General features: G+C 47.8%; 2 protein-coding genes across 3 annotated transcripts; both read left to right on the top strand.

Moving 5' to 3' along the window:
* Window positions 1-260: 260 nt before the first annotated feature.
* Window positions 261-5,459, top strand: LOC109738419 (uncharacterized). 2 transcript variants are annotated; one of them, XM_045228288.2, is made up of 14 exons: window positions 261-594; window positions 1,145-1,218; window positions 1,276-1,393; window positions 1,512-1,594; window positions 1,682-1,844; window positions 1,923-2,116; window positions 2,495-2,682; window positions 2,781-2,876; window positions 3,124-3,239; window positions 3,846-3,947; window positions 4,037-4,146; window positions 4,239-4,326; window positions 4,624-4,838; window positions 4,942-5,459. In XM_045228288.2, the coding sequence occupies exons 1-14, from the start codon at window positions 493-495 to the stop codon at window positions 5,144-5,146; spliced, it is 1,854 nt and encodes a 617-aa protein (XP_045084223.1). In that variant the 5' UTR covers window positions 261-492; the 3' UTR covers window positions 5,147-5,459. The 2 variants fall into 2 exon arrangements, with proteins under 2 accessions (XP_045084223.1, XP_045084222.1); XM_045228287.2 differs by having other exon boundaries at window positions 1,679-1,844.
* Window positions 5,460-6,735: 1,276 nt separating this feature from the next.
* Window positions 6,736-11,497, top strand: LOC120963809 (protein AMEIOTIC 1 homolog). The gene is made up of 6 exons (XM_040388325.3): window positions 6,736-8,582; window positions 8,982-9,078; window positions 9,870-9,932; window positions 10,113-10,175; window positions 10,266-10,349; window positions 10,528-11,497. The coding sequence occupies exons 1-6, from the start codon at window positions 6,850-6,852 to the stop codon at window positions 11,092-11,094; spliced, it is 2,607 nt and encodes an 868-aa protein (XP_040244259.1). The 5' UTR covers window positions 6,736-6,849; the 3' UTR covers window positions 11,095-11,497.
* The last annotated feature ends 9,405 nt before the right edge of the window (window positions 11,498-20,902 follow it).

Raw genomic sequence — 20,902 nt, 5'->3', positions numbered from 1 at the left:
GATGCTATGCCGGCTCAATCTCTGGGAGGTACTCACAGGGGTAGCGTGTGCGCGCGTGCGTCATAGGGGTAGTGTATGCTCGTGTATGTGAGTGATTTCGATTGTACCGCGTTGAAAAAAAGGAAATTGTTTTTTAGGGGTAGAAGAGGAATTTGTTTTTGAGACAATTGGTGCGGGGCATGGGCGTGGGAGGGATGCAGCGCGGGCTGGGCCGAAATTCCCCCGAAACTTTCGGCTTCTCTCTACTCGTTTCTCCCTCCCGTCGCCCGGTGGGGAAAATCTTTCCCTCCCCTCTCCGCCGCCCGCCCGCTCCCGCTTCCGCTTCCGCTTCGCTCCGCCGTCTCCAATCAATCCCGCCTCCGCGGCCTACCCAAAAGAAACCCTCCTCCGCGTCCCCCGTCTCCCGCCTCCGCCGCCGCGTCCGGGACGGTGCGAAAGTGAGGCCGGGCCAGGCGTGGCCTGGGAGGGGTTTCGGATGCTGGCGGCAGTCTAATGGCGCAGGCTGCCGTCGAGTCCGCGGCGAGCGGCGGCGCGTTCATCGGGAGGCCGGCCGAGGCCCCGAGGATGAAGCGGAAGACCCCCTCCGAGCTGCGAGTAATGCCCCAATCCTCCCCACCCCCCCCCCCCCCCCCCCCCCCCCCCCCCCCCCGCCCTTTTTTTTACATAATACCTCCAATCCATGCTTAGTTCCTTGTCGCTACAATCCAGAGATGCAGCGCTGCAGTTATTTTGAAAGAAAGGGGTTTATTACCCATATCCAACCGTTTACGCCGCTTAGGTTTCAGCCAGAGAGTAGCTGCACTGCACCAGAATTTAGCCAAGCGTTTGATGCAGTGAAGCATTGTAATCTACTAATTGGTATACATACATATGTATAGTTAAGTGCGCTGCAAATTAACCGCACTGTCAGTTTTCCACTTATGAATCCGTTATGAAGAACCATAGGCTCCGTATTTCATCGATTTTAGGAGAGTGATTTGATCTTATGAAGGGGAAATATGAGGCCTGAGCCCTGCTAGAGCTTCGTCTCCACTTCACACTGCCACATTACACACTAAAAATGTAGCAAATCCTGCTGCAAGCATTATATTCTACAAGGTCGCAGATGAACACTGAAACTTGTTCCATTGATTGATTCCTGCAGGAAGAGCAGTTGAAGCGACGCATGTCTGAAAAGGTTGCCAATGATCAGTCACTCCCTTCCGCGGCGTTTGATAGGTATAAAGTGTTTGCTTTGTTGGGAAATTTGATGCCTGATTAATCTTGTGGGTATAGGCCAAGCAATGCGCCTCGGAACCCAGAGCAGCAGAAAATATCCAAATACATCAGCACTCGTGTCACAGAGGTGTTCCCAGTTAAAAAATCCAGAAACGCCGGGAAGGAAAATTGTAAGGTTAGACGTTGTTCATTTTGCCAGCCATAATGCTGCTCCTTGCTCTGCAAGTATTTGACAGCATCGTGTTGCACTTGTTTTGTTATATAAGCAACTTGTTATAATGTCTTGAAAGCAGGATGCTTTACTGAACAATGAGAAGGCTCCCAAGTCTGCTGATGCTGTAACGGCTTCACAGTCTGCAGAATCTCCGTTTTCACGGTAATTATTTTATCAGAGACAGTTGATCTTGTTTCATGCCATGTCCATGCTCTTATTTGGATTGTTTTTCCCCCCAAAATTCAGCAGCAATGGCGACTCTGCCCAGTTGGACTCTTCTGTTCCATCGCTCGCGGAAGCAGCAAAACCAGGTTTTAGGAAAGCTGAAAAATGCAGCAAGAATGCTTTGCGGAGTGTATCAGAGCTTCACATTGGCGATGAGAAGCAGGCTGGCTCTAGCAAATTTGACATGGTTAGGAGCATCCACCTAGTGCACTACAGTATATGTATTTATTAACTCATCCTCTAATATTTCTAGTGCTCTGTGTAGGACAAAGTGATGAAAGGGTTCGGAGCTCGTGGTGCTTCTGGAGCTTCCAGTGGCACTAACATACAGGCTGGTGATGTTCCTTTGAAGTCTTCAGAGGTGTGCCCTTCCAAGATCACAATACCAGGAAAAAGAGCTCCTTTGGATCTCACCTTGAAGACAACCCTGCAGTTTGTTTCATCATCTTCTGTGAAGTGGTGCGTATGCATTAGCTTCTTTCTTGTTTTCATTTAGAAAATGCACCGTTCCCAGAGAAAGTTCATGAGTATCTTGATTGACCCGGTGACATGTCTTAGATTGACACTCTGAAAATTAGATATGTAATGGTATGTGTCTCTTGGTTATTTAGTCTCATTGTATGGTTACTACACCTGTAAGTTTTAGCCAGAAATTTGAATGAAGTATTGGTGTCTGTATGATCCAGTGCTCCAAGTGATATCATGTCTAGTACAGCATGCGGTTGCTAGGGAAATTAATTGAAACGTACTTGCAAATTGAACCCTGTCGTTTTCGTTTAGTTTTGTTTAGATTTCTGCCTCAAAGGTCCAAAGTATAATAACTCTTGCCTGCAACAGGTGTCACAATTTGAGTACAAGTTGTAGGGGCACTGTTGCTGGAGGTAGGTCTCAAAGTTCAGGACGCACGAGGCAAGAGAGCAACAAGGAATTCTTGTTCTCGAAGGCACTGCAGTCATGGGTATACCCACAATCCATGTTACCTGCTCCCATTGTATCTGCTATGCTCTCATCAACTGCACGAGGAGGTAATTACTAGACCTGATCTATTGTGTGCTTTTCAAGATAAAATATCCCCGTACTTTTGTGGATGTATCTCTTTACCTTTTCTCCTTGTGGCATGTAGAAAAAGATTTCATTCACAAAAGGTATCAGGATTGGGAAGATTCTTTTCAGAATCTTTACTACATGTTCCGGAAGAATCTGCTGAATATCTTCTATGGTATCTTCTTGCTCCTCAGACCTCAATCCTTCATAATAATTTGATAAGTCATATATATGGAAAATTTAACTGTTTTTGTACATAATGAATTCTGAACATGTTAAGATTCCACATTTGTCTCAAGATCACCTTCACTTGCAGTTATATTTCATTTTCCTTGCAAGTATTGAATCTTTAGGTTCTACTAGACTGTTACTCTATGGCTCACCCTCATTCATCTTACTGAACATTACTTTTGCTATTGTAGTTTGTACGGCACAATTTGTTGCTCTATTTATCAGCGGAAACTGTTTGGAGAAGCAGTCCTGTAATGCCTACCTATCACAATCTACACGTGGCATGAGGTCACTACTACGAAAACAGGTCAGTCCTTCATTTTGTTTTTCCGACCTCACCATCGTTTCACATTTCTTTTTAAAATCCCTATTACAGTGCCATATTTCTGTTACAGACCTACCATTATGTACATTACTGCTTCCAACTTCTAAATGTTTCTTCACTCAAGTAGATCGACTTATTGGTTGGCAAGTCTATTCTAGATTTCTTCATTTCCACTTTCATTTTTTTTGGGGACTTGTGACATATGAGTTTCAACATGATACTAGTTCCACATGTGAATAAAGATTTAAGACTTTTGTGATTAAACCCAATGCTTCTTCTGTTTGCCCATTTTACTGAAAGAAACATCTTTTTGGTTGTTGAAGTCAATTTTCTACACTTATTTGGTATTTCTCTGTTAACTAATATAAGACGTTTTAGGTCACTACTTTAGTGATCTAAAATGTCTTATATTAGTTTAGAAGGGAGTACCATAATAGGAATAAAATATTAACTTGGTATGTTGGTCTCTAGGGCATCGAATTGCTCCAGGCCAATCTAGGACGTGTTGATTTCAAGCTTTGTACTGGGTTAAAACATCATTGTCACTTATGATCATAATTGTGTGACCATATGACTGCATTGTTGCAGGGTGTTTCCTTTTCTATGCCCCTTTGCAAGGCCGAAATGGAGCAGGCTACCGAAGACGACCTGATCGAATTCTCAAAAATCCGAACACTCAACCTGGGCCAGGTTCTATTTGATTCTTCAACTTGCCTTTATTTGCTCTGGTAAGGCTGCAGCTAGTAACTGACGGTGATTGTTTTCTATTGAATGGGCAGACACTTCATATAGATGCTTTATCCGAGGTGGACAACACCACGCAGTCACTCCTTTCATTTACTGGCAATAAGAGCGTTCATGGCTTATATGATGTCTTGTTGAACTACAAGTAGGGCGCTTAATCTGTAATAATCACTCTGTTCCTTTTAACCCCCTGGTTTTTCATGTTGTGTAATCTAATCTTGTGATTTCTTTTTCCAGGTCCTTTCTGAATTCATTATCTGCCACAGACGTCCCAGTGCTATATTCACCGGTGCCATTTCAAAATGGTTCCCTCCATATTCCGAAGGTAGTTTCATTTCCATCGACTTTGTTTTTCTTCCTGCATGCTTCCTTAGGCAGCAAGCAAAATGTTTTTGCCTACCCACATTTACGTCCAGTTATTAACCATGTGGTTCTACAACTATCATTAGTGTCAAGTATTTTGTTTGCTGGATTCGCTGTTAATAAGTCGCAGAACACTCGGTCTAGAAGCACCTTATCCATCCACTCAAATTTGGACCAGCCACACTATATGTTTTATAACGCTTTGTTTGTGCAAAAACTTGGAAAATCTCATACCCTCCCTGAATACATTGTCTTGCAGGTAATATGCAGGGAGATGAGGAAAGCCGACAGCGGCCTGGCCTCGTCTAGCGTTTTGGATGATGCAGGAGAACCTGGATCAGCAGCGTCTGATCCTCCTCTTGCGGCGGGCAGCGTGTGCTACAGCATGGAGATAAAGGACGCGGCTCTCCCGCCGTGGGTCGTCTCGGGCGTCTGCGCCGCGATGACCTCAGACACGGACCGCTTTGATCTGACGTAAGCACCGCGATTCCTCCTCGCCGTCATCCATCGCCTGTCGAAACCCCTTTTTTGCATGTGCTGAAAATAGCGTCCCCCGTGCTTCTTTTGTTTGTTGCAGGATCGCGACGGAGCCCTCCTCCTTGGGCCTGAACGCCGCCTTGGCATCCCTAGGCGGCGGCGCCCAGTCGAAGACGACACCACCGGAAGGCGGCTGTGAGGCCTTGGTTGTCCCTGGCGCCGTCCTGGTCCCCTTGCTGCGCTCGGCGGCGCTCCGGGGACTAAGGTACGAACGCGGCGAGTACCTCGCGCGCACGACCGCGTGAGCTCCCCCCGGCCGGCGCCTCGGGGCTCAGAGAGGGCGGTGCGTGTGCTTGTGTGGACCCGCCATTTTTTGTTGTTCCGGTGTGGGCAGAAGTAGAAGGCCTCCACGCCATGATGTTGATCTAGAGTAGAAGTAGAAGCCTGATCGATGAAAGAGAGAGGCTTGTAGGAGGAGGTATATCCAGTTCCAGCTGCTCAGCTTTTGCGCTCCGGGTAGGGTAGTGGTAATGGAGGACTGTAACTTTTGGGCCTGTGTTATTTACCCTTTACTGACTGGTAATTAATCTGCTAATTGATGGGAAAAGGAAGTTTCTACATTTGCTCCGTCTGTCTGTTTTTTTTTTTTTTCTCTATTTTCTTTTTTCCTTGGCTTCCTTTCTTGTTTTGGCGGGAGAGCAGTGCACTGGCGCTCGCTTTTGACCAGAGCAGAGCCGCTTCTTTTTTCCTTGTGAGGGTTTCTTTTGGTTGGTTGGTCAGGTACGTGCTCAGGTTTGTCGTGTCGCGCTGTTTGGTTTGCTTGATCCTCCTTAATTAATTTATAGTACTGTAGTAAGTAGTCTACCGGTTTAATTCCTTTGACGGTACGAAACATGATAAAAAAACGAAACCCAGCTCTGGAGTTGCACTGCCAATATAGTTAGCAGCCTGATGAGGCCCCTTGTTGACAAGACAAGCATCTAGTACTTGATGAGCAGAAACACTTTGTTTAAATTCCATCACACATGGGCTTATGGTGTCCAGGATCACCACAACTGCATCAGTAGCAGGCTGGCCCCCATGATGAGTAGAGCATGAAGAGGCAGTATATGTTGTTTCTTTGGTTCTTCTCTTTCTGCTACAGTTGATTTTGTTGCTTCCCCTGTCCCTGTGTTGGTCTAGGTCTAGGTTTTACTGTTGTTGATCAGGTGCTTGCAATTGACCTCCTGAATCCCCTTGCCGGGGGGACATGGGATAGCCTCCAGCAAACCGACGAACAGGCTATGCAAAGCAGAGGCAGGAGAGGGCAATCAGCCTGCCAGTAATTGTCGGCGTGATCCTCCTTAATTACCACACCAGTTTACTTTACTTACTTTGACGGTGGGTGTTTGGTTAGTTTAGCCCTCACACACACTCTGGCCTGTCGTTTTGCACCATTTGGTTCTTTGGCGGGAAGAGAGCCATTGGGACGACGCGCTGCTTGTTTCTTCCGGTTTTGAATTTTGGCGGGAACCGAGCAGAGATAAAGCAAGCACACCACGGACGTACGTACGTATCTCTCATCTCCTCTGTCTCTCTGCTGTGCAGTGCTTTTCTGCTTTCCTTGATCCGAGACGATCCCTTTTCAGGTTCCTTTCCGGCGAATCTCCTCTCTCTCCCATCCCCCAACACAACAGAGGAGACATGGGGAGGGATAGGATCAAGCCCAAGACCTCTCTCGTCTCGTGTTCCTCCTCGTCTCGCAAAGCAAAGCTGCCACCCAACAACCATCCTTCCCATTCCCCTTCGTCTCTGACCGGACCGGAGCGGACCTGCCACCCCGCCTGCAGCACACCACCCACCCTTCTCTTGGCCTCGCCGCCTTTGTCTTCTTCTTATACCCACCCCTCCTCCCCTCCCTTGCACCACCGGCCTCTTCGCTTTCTTGCAACGCAATCCCCCCTCCGCTCCTGCTCGCCTCCATCCACCATTCTCCTCCCCTTCGCGACCTGCTCTGCCTGCCCACGCGATGAGCGCCACGGCCATCCACGCCTCCGCCGTCCTGCGCCGCCGCGCCATCGCCGACGACCTCGGCCTCGACGCCGACGACGCATACTGGGCCGCCGCGCCCCGCCTCTACGACTTCTCCAAGCACCACCTCTTCAAGCACGAGGACGACCACCACGACGACCTCAACCTCAAGCCGGAGCACGAGGCCCACGACATCAACCCCAAGCCGGAGCACGACGGCCACGGCATCAACCTCAAGCCGGAGCACGAGCGCGACCTCCCCAAGCCGGAGCAGGAGCAGGAGCAGGAGCAGGAGCGCGACCCGGCGCCGCGCCCGGACCCGCTACCGCCAGCGCCGTCCCCGCGAGCGCCTTCGCCTGCGCCGCTGCCGAGGAAGCCCAGCGCCCACCTCTGCCTGCTCGCGCTCCAGGGCACCGGCCTCGGCTGGGGCGTGCGGAAGCGGGTCCACTACGTCTCCCGCCACCGCGCCCCGCGCCACGACGATCGCCGCGCACGCCCTCCGCCCGCGCCGCCCGCCGTCGTCGCCGAGACCGCGCACGATCGCCGTCCCGCGCCCGCCGCCGGCGTCCACCAGAGCGCGAACGCGGACGAGGGGAGCTCCAGCAACGTCAAGACCAAGGACCTGCTCGGGCTGCTCGGGGAGACGCGGGCGGACGAGGAGGAGGGAGGAGAGAGCGGCCGCCAGGAGGAGGAGGAGCGCGAGGCGCCGGCCGTGGCGGAGGAGAAGACGACGAGGAAGCGGAGGAGGAGGAAGCCCGGCCGCGTCCACAGCTTCAGCCTCCCCAAGAGGAGGGTCCGAAAGCCCGCTCCCGCTCCAAAGGTCGAGGTTTTCGAGGACGCCGACGCCGACGCGGGGCCGGAAGCAGAGAGCGAGCGCAAGGTGGTGGCCAGGGCGGACAGGGCCAAGAGGAAGAGGAACGACGTTCGTCGCCGTGGCCGTGGCGTCGCCAAGCGCGCCAAGAAGGCGACCCCGCCGGTGCCAGAGGAGGAGCGCAAGGTGGTCAAGAAGGAGAAGAAGACGAACCTGCCGGAGGAGAAGGAGGGCGGCGGCCGGGACGAGCGCACCGCGGTCAAGACGGAGAGGAAGAGGGGCCTGCCGGAGGAGGAGCGCACCGCGGTCAAGGCGGAGAAGAAGAGAGGCCTGCCGGAGGAGGAGCGCACGGCGGTGGTGCTGGTGGCCGTCAAGAGGGAGAGGAAGAGCAAGGCTCCTCTCTGCGGCCGCGCCGTCACCGTCACGGAGGAGCCGGAGACGAAGCCCCCACGCGCAGTCAAGGCCGAGGAGGCCACCGCCGCCGCCTTGGCCGTGCCGCGCGGCATGGTCGACCGGTGGACGGCCACGCGCTACGCGGCCGCCGAGGCGTCCCTGCTCGGCGTCCTGCGCCGCTTCGGCGCGCGCGCCGGCAAGACCGTCCCCCGCGGCGAGCTGCGGCAGGCGGCGCGTAAGCACGTCGGCGACACGGGCCTCCTCGACCACCTCCTCAAGCACACCGCCGACAAGGTGCCGCGCGGCAGCGCCGAGCGCATCCGCCGCCGCCACACCGCCGACGGCGCCATGGAGTACTGGCTCGAGCCGGCCGAGCTCGCCGCCCTGCGCCGGGAGGTCGGCGTCGACCCGTACTGGGTGCCGCCGCCAGGGTGGAAGCGCGGGGACCCCGTGTCCGCCGACGGCTACGCGCTCAAGGCAAAGATGCAGGTGGAGGAGCTCACCAAGGAGCTCGCCGGAGTAAAAAGGTCTCCTTTTTCCTGTTCTCCTGCCATCTTCTCTTGCAATTTCTTCTTCATCTTCTTGGATTGGTCTAACTGTAGAATGCAGTGCAATGCTGATACGATCTTCCATTGATTCTTCCATGTGAGGAAGAAATGTTTGTGCTAAAGTTGATCATTTGTGCAGAATTGCTACTATACTGTTAAGATTCTTGCCTAGAGTAGGTAGCAAATTAACTAGCAATGCCAGTGTTGTGTTAACACTGAATTTTGTTACAATTTGTGTATGAAGGCACTTGTGCTGCATAGAGCAATGCTAATTTGTGCTGCAGTTGATTACTTGTGCTGAATTGTCAACATTTTTGCATTGCTCTATTCAGTTTTGTGTTGGCACTGAATTCTGTTGCTCTGAATTTGTGTATGAAGGCACATGCAGCAGCTGGTGAAGGCACATCAAGGCACAATGAACAATGAAAAGAAACCCGAGGCAGTCAAAGCCTGCATTTCTCATGAGCCTTATCAGGTGACCACACTTATCTGTCCTGAGACATGCATCTCTTTGCTTTGCACCTCTCTGTTTGCATCATGTATATTTGCTGTCAAAATTACATCTCCCTGTTCTGCATCATGTACATTTGTTGTAATAAAAAATATGGGAGAATGGGGTATGCATGCATAGCCCATCCTTTCAGTTTATGATGCACACTCTTTGCCTTGAGCTCCATCTTCTGTGAAAACTTTGGTGTTGTTGGAGTTTCAGTTAAAGAAAGAACTTTGACATTTGAGTTTGCTTGGATTGGAAGTGGAAAGTCTTTGGTTTTGGTTTTGTGATAGACTTGTTTTTGGAGTTTCAATCACAGAAAGAAAGAAATTTTGACATTTGAGTTGCTTCCATGAGGCAAGTCTTGGTTTTGGTTGCCTCATGGTACTACACTGCAGTACTGCATCAGAAATTTGTGAGATGCAGGAGCAGGTTTGCCTTTCCAAAGCATGGTACACTTGTACTAGCTCTCAATTTGTCTCCTCTGGGAAGGCATTGCAGAGACACCTGCAGTACACACCACTCTTTCTTAGCTTTGCTTCTCACATTTTTTACACCGAGGTTTAGGCAAAGCTCCTTTTTATTTCCATTGATGATCTGCAGATATACTGCAAAGTACACTTGACAGTACACTTGACATAGGTAGTTTTAATCATCAGAATGCATCTCTCTTTCCACTAGTGCTGTAAGAATTGCAAAGTTTACTTTCTTTTTGTTTGTTCCATGGAGTATTTCCTTAGCTGATCTTGAACTCATGATGATCTTATTTGCAGGACAAGTATGAGTGTGTGATGAAGGCCAATGGCAATCTGGAAAAGCAAGTCCTGTCCTTGGAGGTACACTTCACTAACTGCTGCAACTCCTCAGCTTAAAATTCATCATACTTATCTAGTTAGCTATCTTGCAAGAAATGCCTGCCAAGTTAAACCTGAATAATGAGATTCTACTTTCCTGGTTGAATTGTTGTCTCCACATTGTTGATCATGCTGAAGCCATTGCTGTGTATCTGTTTTCAGGAGAAGTACACCAGCGCGACACGGGCGAATGGCAAGCTGGAGGAGGAGGTTCTGTTCCTCAAGGTACATCTGAATTCTAACCAATCTTGCACAGTGCTACTATGCATCTGCATTTCATGATGAGTTAATCATGTGCCTGAATGTGTTGTGTAGGAGAAGTATGAGGCTGTGCTTGAGAAGAACACCAGGCTGGAGCAGCAGGTGGCTGCTCTGTCCACTTCTTTCCTGTCTCTCAAGGTACACACACTTGACTTGATTGCCAGTACCTTACTGAAGTTGCAAGATGAGTAATGAACAATGTTTCTGGTTTCTTGTTATGATAGCATTTGCTCCAAGATTCTGTGCCTGATGATTACAAATTAGCATCAGATTTGGGAATGATTTGGTAATTTTAATTTACTGTGTGTGTGAACAGGAGGGCATGCAGTTTCTGAATGATGGGGAGCAGCAGCAGCTGCGGATCACGGGACCAGAGCCGCGTCTTCTTCTGTGCGCCAAGGAGTGCCGCCAAGCTGACAGGCAGGAGAGCAATGGCGCAGGCGACCAGCTCGCCGACGTCGACGGCGACGGCGGGAAGTGCAGGGAGTGGCCGGACGAGGCGCAACCCTCGTCGCCGCGGACCCCGACGGCGGCGAGAGACGACGACGAGTGCGCGATGGACGGCAGTCTCGAGCTCCCGCCCACGCCGCCGTCGGCCTCCTCCACCAACGCCGCCTCCTCCGCCAAGCTCCTGCTCCTCCCCGCCCCAGGCTCGCCGGTCCAGCCACCGGCCACCAGCAGCAGCCCCAGGGTTGACGTCTGCCTCCAGGAGCCAGCGCAGCCCCACTCCGGCGGCCTGGACCTGCAGCTCCGGCACACGGCGCAGGACGCGTCGTCGCTGCCGTTCCCGTGCGGAGCCGCCGTCGGCCTGCCGGAAAGCGGGAAGACGACGACCGGCGGCAGAGTGGGCACCGAGCTGGCCCTCGCCACCCCCTCCTACTGACCGAGCTTCCAAGTTTTTTCCCCCATCGCCATTGACGAGACAGATCGTAGCAAGCCACCACCACTGCACAGGGAACAGGATAGAAGAAGGAAGAGGATGAAGAAAGACAATACTCTGCATCGCTACTGCTGCTGATCTCCAATCTCCATTGCGAACCTCAATTTTCATCTTGTTTGTAGCAGTATGTTCGTCGTCGTCATGGATCAGACTTTGATTTTGAGACCCCATCTTTCTGTGCGTTGCTGTTAAATCTGCTCGCCCACTGCAGAAATCGGAGACAGCTTAACTAGTTTTTCTGATCCTCGATTAGTCTTGTCATCAGTTGCAATGTGTTCGATACGTGTCCTCAAGATGATCATGGCAAAGTACAGAGACACATGGCTCACTGGCTCACGTTTGCATATCTCAGAGTACGCCGAGTAAACATCTCACATTTGATCTGTAAACGCCTAAAACTTCTTGCTTCATGAGATGCAATGTTTTCCACCATATTTCCCAAAACTGAAGATGAGAACAGAAACACGCGGATTTAGTAGAGAACAGAGCCGAGTCACCTCGATGACCGCCCGTCCGATCTGGATCGACGTAAGGCCCCTCCATGTACGTACGGGTGCTAAGGGTATTTCTAACCGATCCCTTATAACCGTTAGAGAAATAAAATTTCTATTTACCTAGACGATCCCTTATCCATTGTAAGGGAGTAACATTTTACTTCTCTCCCCAATCCTCTCTCTAAATTTACTCCGCCGATTGGTGGTTGAGTAAAAGCCGAGCCGCTCCCTTGCTGCACCCCCCTCCTTGGCGCCCACACTTTTGCCGGCGCGACCCCCCGCCGGCCCCGCTATCGCCTCGTTGCCTCCCCTACCAGACGTCCAGCCCTTTCGGTCCCCGTCCCCGTTACCGGAATCAGGTGAACCGTCGCCGTCGCCGCCGTCGCCATTGTTGTTGATTCGTTGGATTACTTCCCTCTCGTCGTCGCCGGCCTGTTTGGCCAGAACGACACCGACCGGCCAGTGCACCACCACCGCACCGCAAGTGTTCGCCGAATTGACTAGGTGAGTTTTTTGATCGTTTGTTTGTGAACCGAGCCGTTTGGATTGAACCAAGCCATTTGAATTGTACATGAAGAGGTTGAGGGAGATGGCTTTGGAGGACTCGTCGTCATCCGAAGAGGAAGAAGACGATGATGACTATGACACTGTTTTAGGCATGATTTTCAATGATGATGTTCGGCAGCCGAGGAGAGGATCACAGTTTGGCCGCATACACATCAACCGTGATAGATCAGAGGTCATGCGAAGATCATGAGAGACTACTTTGCCACAAAGCCAACATATCCGGAGAAGTACTTTTGCCGGCGCTTTCGGATGCACACAAGTCTTTTTCTCACCATTGCAAGAAGTCGTTGAGAGATATGATGATTGGTTCAAGCTTCAGAGAAATGCATGTGGAGAGATAAGTGCAAGCCCTATGATGAAATGCATTGCTGCTGTCCGAGTCTTGGCATATGGGCGGCTGTTTGAGTCTTGGCATATGGGTGTTCGGCCGATGCAATCGATGACTATGTCCACATTGGTGAAGACACAATCTTGGAGTCTGTTCGAAGATTCACTAAAGTAGTGATCGATGTCTTTGGCTCGAATTAATCTGCTGAATCTGCAATGTGTTTATTTTTCATCAACATATTTTACTGATAGTATGCCAACCCTCACTTAACCTGATCAATAACTACCTTATATGTGTTGCAAGGAAACATGGGAGGCACTGAGATCTACCATCGAGGTTTGCACATGCATGGTCCTTTGTCTAATAACACATTATTGCGTAATTACAGGAACCATTCTAATATTTAGATTTTTAACAATTTGGTCTTGCACATCTAGGTCATGCTGTTAGAAATTTTGACCCACTATTCGACCCATTTTTTGCATTGGGGAAATGAGATGTCCATGAATATCAGTCAAGTTAAGAAACTGAGAAAAATTGTTAGGATAAAAAAGCTAGCAACACAAAACAACAAGATCTTTGCCTGCACAATGAAGAAGACATTAGTGAACTACATGATGGTAACTCTTATACCTTGTTTTTTTATTCCTTTGTGCCATTTCAAATTTTAGAGAAGGTATTTATGCATATCTTTGTTTCCAGGCCTTTCCAAAGCAGTTCACTGATGATTACCTCTCAAACTACCTGTATGGTCAAGAGGCGAGGAAGGTGTTCATACAACACCCACGGTACAATATAGAAGTCTTCCTCAAGAGGATGAAAGATGGGCGTCCAATGATCCACAGTCACTGGCCTAAAGTTGCAAGGACCTTCAACATCACTGAAGGCTCAATATTCGCCTTCCGCTTCAGCAGTTTTCCAGATGAGATTCATCTGTCTATCTACCATCTATGATGCTATTTTCCAAAGGTTTTAGATGTTGCATGTGAAACTTGGTGCTGTTGTGTAATGGGGTAGCTAGCTATATAGCTATATGGTGTAACTGACTGCTGAAGCTATATGATGTTGTACTCTTATGTATTTCAATTATGAAATCCTGGTTTCGTATTACAAAAATGAAATATATGGTGTGCTTAATATGAAATGTAAATTTGATTACTAAATGGATTAAAAATAATAGGCCAGTTAGCCTGCTAATTGGGTTTTTCTATTGCAACGGTTACTGAGACAACATCGTGGGCGATGACTTTAGACAACCCACAGAGTTTCTAGGAAGTAAACATGTTGGATCAATGAACAATCACACATGACTTCCTCTAGACAACTATTTGCGTTAGGCCGCAAAAGTTTTCCACATAAAAAGTGTGTGTGATGGACAGCCTATGCCACACAGTTTCTTGTAGGCACCATGCGTGATGCATTCAATACGCAAACAATAAAATTATTAATATCGTCTGCAATGGCAACACTATCATAGATGATGTGATGGGGAAAATTGTCAAGTGATGTACCTACGAACGAAAACGTTTGTCTGGGATTCACTGTGTGGGATGTATAAACGAACGAAAACATTTTTCTTGGATTCACTGTGTGGGATGTATATACAAACGGAAACGATTGGGCCTGTATAATTGTGTGCGATGGCTCGCCCGATCGCACACGAGCTCTTTTTGCCCCGCGTGTGTGACCGGAGGGCCTATCACGACGGTTTCTGGGTCGTGTGTGAAGGACCCCCCTATCACACACACAGGCAAGGCGATGGTTTAAAACTCCATCGCGGAAAGGGGGTAAAAACCGTTTGTATAGCAGTCGCCTGCACTAGTGAAAGCAAGTAAAAGCAAAGTGTTGGAACAAACCAACACGAGTGTTTTGAAGCTCCTCAAGCTTAAATACAACCTCATTATAAATTGTTCAAATACCACCACATCTTGATGTAGAAGTGCTGATAACCTCCCCCAAGCTTAGGCTTTTACAAGCCCAAACAGGCGAGACCATTGCGACGGTTGGTCAGGAGCCTACTCCTGGCTCCAGTTGAAGAAGCTCATGTTCATGTAGGCAGACGTGCCTCGAAGAGACTCCGCGAGGTTGCTCATATCTGTTGGGGAACGTAGTAATTTCAAAATTTTCCTACGCACACACAAGATCATGGTGATGCAAAGCAACGAGAGGGGAGAGTGTTGTCCACGTACCCTCGTAGACCGAAAGCGGAAGCGTTAGCACAACACGGTTGATGTAGTCGTACGTCTTCACGATCCGACCGATCCAAGTACCGAACGTACGGCACCTCCGAGTTCAGCACACGTTCAGCTCGATGACGTCCCGCGAACTTCGATCCAGCAGAGCTTCATAAGAGAGTTCCGTCAGCATGATGGCGTGATGACGGTGATGTTGTTGCTACCGATGCAGGGCTTCGCCTAAGCACCGCTACGATATGACCGAGGTGGAATATGGTGGAGGGGGCACCGCACACGGCTGGGAGAGATCAACAGATCAACTTGTCTGTCTAGAGGTGCCCCCTGCCCCCGTATATGAAGGAGCAAGGGGGAGAGGCGGCCGGCCAAGGAGGGCGCGCCAAGGGGGGAGTCCTACTCCCACCGGGAGTAGGACTCCTCCTTTCCTTGTTGGAGTAGGAGAAGGGAAGGAAGGGAGAGAGGAGGAGAAGGAAAAAGGGGGGCGCTGCCCCCTCCTTGTCCAATTCCGACAAGAGGGGGAGGGGGCGCGCGGCTGCCCTGGCCGCCCCTCCTCTTCTCCCACTAAGGCCATTACGCCCAATATACTCCCCGGGGGGTTCCGGTAACCCCCCGGTACTCCGGTAAATGTCCGAAACCTCCCGAAACACTTCCGGTGTCCGAACATAGTCATCCAATATATCGATCTTTATGTCTCGACCATTTCGAGACTCGTTGTCATGTCCGTGATCATATCCGGGACTCCGAACTACCATCGGTACATCGAAACACAAAAACTCATAATACCGATCGTCACCAAACTTTAAGCGTGCGGACCCTATGGGTTCGAGAACTATGTAGACATGACCGAGACACGTCTCCGGTTAATAACCAATAGCGGAACTTGGATGCTCATATTGGCTCCCACATATTCTATGAAGATCTTTATCGGTCAAACCGCATAACAACATACGTTGTTCCCTTTGTCATCGGTATGTTACTTGCCCAAGATTCGATCGTCGGTATCTCAATACCTAGTTCAATCTCGTTACCGGCAAGTATCTTTACTAGTTCCGTAATACATCATCCCGCAACTAACTCATTAGTTACAATGCTTGCAAGGCTCATAGTGATGTGTATTATCGAGTGGGCCCAGATATACCTCGCCGACAATCGGAGTGACAAATCCTAATCTCGATATACGCCAACTCAACAAGTACCTTCGGAGACACCTGTAGAGCACCTTTATAATCACCCAGTTACGTTGTGACGTTTGGTAGCACACAATATGTTCCTCTGGTAAACGGGAGTTGCATAATCTCATAGTCATAGGAACATGTATAAGTCATGAAGAAAGCAATAGCAACATACTAAACGATCAAGTGCTAAGCTAACGGAATGGGTCAAGTCAATCACATCATTCTCCTAATGATGTGATCCCGTTAATCAAATGACAACTCATGTCCATGGCTAGGAAACTCAACCATCTTCGATTAATACAATTCTAGCATGAATAATAAACATTTCTCATGATATGAGGAAATAAATAATAACTTTATTATTGCCTCTAGGGCATATTTCCTTCAGTCTCCCACTTGCACTAGAGTCAATAATCTAGATTACACAATAATGATTCTAACACCCTTGGAGTTTTGGTGCTGATCTGTTTTGCTCGTGGAAGAGGCTTATTCAACGGGTCTGCAACATTCAGATCCGTATGTATCTTGCAAATCTCTATGTCTCCCACCTGGACTTGGTCCCAGATGGAATTGAAGCGTCTCTTGATGTGGTTGGTTCTCTTGTGAAATCTGGATTCCTTTACCAAGGCAATTGCACCAGTATTGTCACAAAAGATTTTCATTGGACCCGATGCACTAGGTATGACACCTAGATTGGATATGAACTCCTTCATCCAGACTCCTTCATTTGCTGCTTCCGAAGCAGCTATGTACTCCGCTTCACACGTAGATCCCACCACGACGCTTTGTTTAGAACTGCACCAACTGACAGCTCCACCGTTCAATGTAAACACGTATCCGGTTTGCGATTTAGAATCGTCCGGATCAGTGTCAAAGCTTGCATCGACGTAACCATTTACGACCAGCTCTTTGTCACCTCCATAAATGAGAAACATATAGTCCTTTTCAGGTATTTCAGGATGTTCTTGACCGCTGTCCAGTGATCCACTCCCGGATTACTTTGGTACCTCACTGCTAAGCTAATAGCAAGGCACACATCAGGTCTGGTACACAACATTGCATACATGATAGAGCCTATGGCTGAAGCATAGGGAACATCTTTCATTTTCTCTCTATCTTCTGCAGTGGTCGGGCATTGAGTCTGACTCAACTTCACACCTTGTAACATAGGCAAGAACCCTTTCTTTGCTTGATCCATTTTGAACTTTTTCAAAACTTTGTCAAGGTATGTGCTTTGTGAAAGTCCTATCAAGCGTCTTGATCTATCTCTATAGATCTTGATGCCCAATATGTAAGCAGCTTCACCGAGGTCTTTCATTGAAAAACTCTTATTCAAGTATCCTTTTATGCTATCCAGAAATTCTATATGTCCAATCAGTAATATGTCATCCACATATAATATTAGAAATGCTACAGAGCTCCCACTCACTTTATTGTAAATACAGGCTTCTCCAAAAGTCTGTATAAAACCATATGCTTTGATCACACTATCAAAACGTTTATTCCAACTCCGAGAGGCTTGCACCAGTCCATAAATGGATCGCTGGAGCTTGCACACTTTCTTAGATCCCTTTGGATCGACAAAACCTTCTGGTTGCATCATATACAACTCTTCTTCCAGAAATCCATTCAGGAATGCAGTTTTGACATCCATTTTCCAAATTTCATAATCATAAAATGCGGTAATTGCTAACATGATTCGGACAGACTTAAGCATCGCTACGGGTGAGAAAGTCTCATCGTAGTCAACTCCTTGAACTTGTCGAAAACCTTTTGCAACAAGTCGAGCTTTGTAGACAGTAACATTATTGTCAGCGCCAGTCTTCTTCTTGAAGATCCATTTATTCTCTATTGCTTGCCGATCATTGGGCAAGTCAACCAAAGTCCACACTTTGTTCTCATACATGGATCCCATCTCAGATTTCATGGCCTCAAGCCATTTTGCGGAATCTGGGCTCACCATCGCTTCTTCATAGTTCGTAGGTTCGCCTTGGTCAAGTAACATGACCTCCAGAATAGGATTACCGTACCACTCTGGTGTGGATCTTACTCTGGTTGACCTACGAGGTTCGGTAGTAACTTGATCTGAAGTTATATGATCATCATCATTAGCTTCCTCAATAATTGGTGTAGGAGTCACAAAAACAGATTTCTGTGATGAACTACTTTCCAATAAGGGAGCAGGTATAGTTACCTCATCAAGTTCTACTTTCCTCCCACTCACTTCTTTCGAGAGAAACTTCTTCTCTAGAAAGGATCCATTCTTAGCAACGAATGTCTTGCCTTCGGATTTGTGATAGAAGGTGTACCCAACAGTTTCCTTTGGGTATCCTATGAAGACATATTTCTCCGATTTGGGTTCGAGCTTATCAAGTTGAAGCTTTTTCACATAAGCATCGCAACCCCAAACTTTAAGAAACGACAACTTTGGTTTCTTGCCAAACCACAGTTCATAAGGCGTCGTCTCAACGGATTTCGATGGTGCCCTATTTAACGTGAATGTAGCCGTCTCTAAAGCATAACCCCAAAACGATAGCGGTAAATCAGTAAGAGACATCATAGATCGCACCATATCTAGTAAAGTACGATTACGACGTTCGGACGCACCATTACGCTGTGGTGTTCCGGGTGGCGTGAGTTGCGAAACTATTCCGCATTGTTTCAAATGTAGACAAAACTCGTAACTCAAATATTCTCCTCCACGATCAAATCGTAGAAACTTTATTTTCTTGTTACGATGATTTTCCACTTCACTCTGAAATTCTTTGAACTTTTCAAATGTTTCAGACTTATATTTCATTAAGTAGATATACCCATATCTGCTCAAATCATCTGTGAAGGTGAGAAAATAACGATACCCGCCGCGAGCCTCAATATTCATCGGACCACATACATCAGTATGTATGATCTGCAACAAATCTGTTGCTCACTCCATGTTCCGGAGAACGGTGTTTTAGTCATCTTACCCATAAGGCATGGTTCGCAAGTACCAAGTGATTCATAATCAAGTGATTCCAAAAGTCCATCAGTATGGAGTTTCTTCATGCGCTTTACACCAATATGACCCAAACGGCAGTGCCACAAATAAGTTGCACTATCATTATCAACTCTGCATCTTTTGGCTTCAACATTATGAATATGTGTATCACTACTATCGAGATTCAACAAAAATAGACCACTCTTCAAGGGTGCATGACCATAAAAGATATTACTCATATAAATAGAAAAACCATTATTCTCAGATTTAAATGAATAACCGTCTCGCATCAAACAAGATCCAGATATAATGTTCATGCTTAACGCTGGCACCAAATAACAATTATTCAGGTCTAAAACTAATCCCGAAGGTAGATGTAGAGGTAGCGTGCCAACGGCGATCACATCGACTTTGGAACCATTTCCCACGCGCATTGTCACCTCGTCCTTAGCCAGTCTTCGCTTAATCCGTAGTCCCTGTTTCGAGTTGCAAATATTAGCAACAGAACCAGTATCAAATACCCAGGTGCTACTGTGAGCTCTAGTAAGGTACACATCAATAACATGTATATCACATATACCTTTGTTCACCTTGCCATCCTTCTTATCCGCCAAATACTTGGGGTAGTTCCGCTTCCAGTGACCAGTCTGCTTGCAGTAGAAGCACTCAGTCTCAGGCTTAGGTCCAGACTTGGGTTTCTTCTCTTGAGCAGCAACTTGTTTGCCATTATTCTTGAAGTTCCCCTTCTTCTTCCCTTTACCCTTTTTCGTGAAACTGGTGGTCTTGTTGACCATCAACACTTGATGCTCCTTCTTGATTTCTACCTCCGCAGCCTTTAGCATTGCGAAGAGCTCGGGAATTGTCTTATCCATCCCTTGCATATTATAGTTCATCATGAAGCTCTTGTAGCTTGGTGGCGTGATTGAAGAATTCTGTCAATGACACTATCATCCGGAAGATTAACTCCCAGTTGAATCAAGTGATTGTTATACCCAGACATTTTGAGTATATATTCACTGACAGAACTATTCTCCTCCATCTTGCAGCTGTAGAACTTATTGGAGACTTCATATCTCTCAATCCGGGCATTTGCTTGAAATATTAACTTCAACTCCTGGAACATCTCATATGCTCCATGACGTTCAAAACGTCATTGAAGTCCCGGTTCTAAGCCGTAAAGCATGGCACACTGAACTATCGAGTAGTCATCAGCTTTGCTCTGCCAGACGTTCTTAACGTCGTCAGTTGCATCTGCAGCAGGCCTGGCACCCAGCGGTGCTTCCAGGACGTAATTCTTCTGTGCAGCAATGAGGATAATCCTCAAGTTACGGACCCAATCCGTGTAATTGCTACCATCATCTTTCAACTTTGCTTTCTCAAGGAACGCATTGAAATTCAACGGAACAACAGCACGGGCCATCTATCTACAACAACATAGACAAGCAAAATACTATCAGGTACTAAGTTCATGATAAATTTAAATTCAATTAATCATATTACTTAAGAACTCCCACTTAGATAGACATCCCTCTAATCATCTAAGTGATCACGTGATCCAAATCAACTAAACCATGTCCAATCATCATGTGAGATGGAGTAGTTTTCAATGGTGAACATCACTATGTTGATCATATCTACTATATGATTCACGCTCGACCTTTCGGTCTCAGTGTTCCGAGGCCATATCTGCATATGCTAGGCTCATCAAGTTTAACCCGTGTATTCTGCGTGTGCAAAACTGGCTTGCACCCGTTGTAGATGAACGTAGAGCTTATCACACCCGATCATCACGTGGTGTCTCGGCACGACGAACTTTGGCAACGGTGCATACTCAGGGAGAACACTTTTATCTTGAAATTTAGTGAGAGATCATCTTATTGCTACCATCAATCAAAGCAAAATAAGATGCATAAAAGATAAACATCACATGCAATCAATATAAGTGATATGATATGGCCATCATCATCTTGTGCTTGTGATCTCCATCTCCGAAGCACTGTCATAATCACCATTGTCAC

The sequence above is a fragment of the Aegilops tauschii genome, chromosome 5 (genome assembly GCF_002575655.3).
Source record: "Aegilops tauschii subsp. strangulata cultivar AL8/78 chromosome 5, Aet v6.0, whole genome shotgun sequence".
Taxonomy (NCBI): domain Eukaryota; kingdom Viridiplantae; phylum Streptophyta; class Magnoliopsida; order Poales; family Poaceae; genus Aegilops; species Aegilops tauschii.
Note: the sequence above shows the minus strand (reverse complement) of the source record. Positions and strands in the feature narration are given on the sequence as shown.

Bases quoted from the DNA above. Each gene is read 5' to 3' on its own strand.
- LOC109738419 (XM_045228287.2), top strand. From the start codon at position 493: ATGGCGCAGGCTGCCGTCGAGTCCGCGGCGAGCGGCGGCGCGTTCATC. The intron at 1,845-1,922 runs GTTAGGAGCATC...TGCTCTGTGTAG, and splicing joins GCTCTAGCAAATTTGACATG to GACAAAGTGATGAAAGGGTT. The intron at 2,877-3,123 runs GTATCTTCTTGC...TTGCTATTGTAG, and splicing joins TCTGCTGAATATCTTCTATG to TTTGTACGGCACAATTTGTT.
- LOC120963809 (XM_040388325.3), top strand. From the start codon at position 6,850: ATGAGCGCCACGGCCATCCACGCCTCCGCCGTCCTGCGCCGCCGCGCC. The intron at 9,933-10,112 runs GTACACTTCACT...ATCTGTTTTCAG, and splicing joins AGCAAGTCCTGTCCTTGGAG to GAGAAGTACACCAGCGCGAC. The intron at 10,350-10,527 runs GTACACACACTT...GTGTGTGAACAG, and splicing joins CTTCTTTCCTGTCTCTCAAG to GAGGGCATGCAGTTTCTGAA.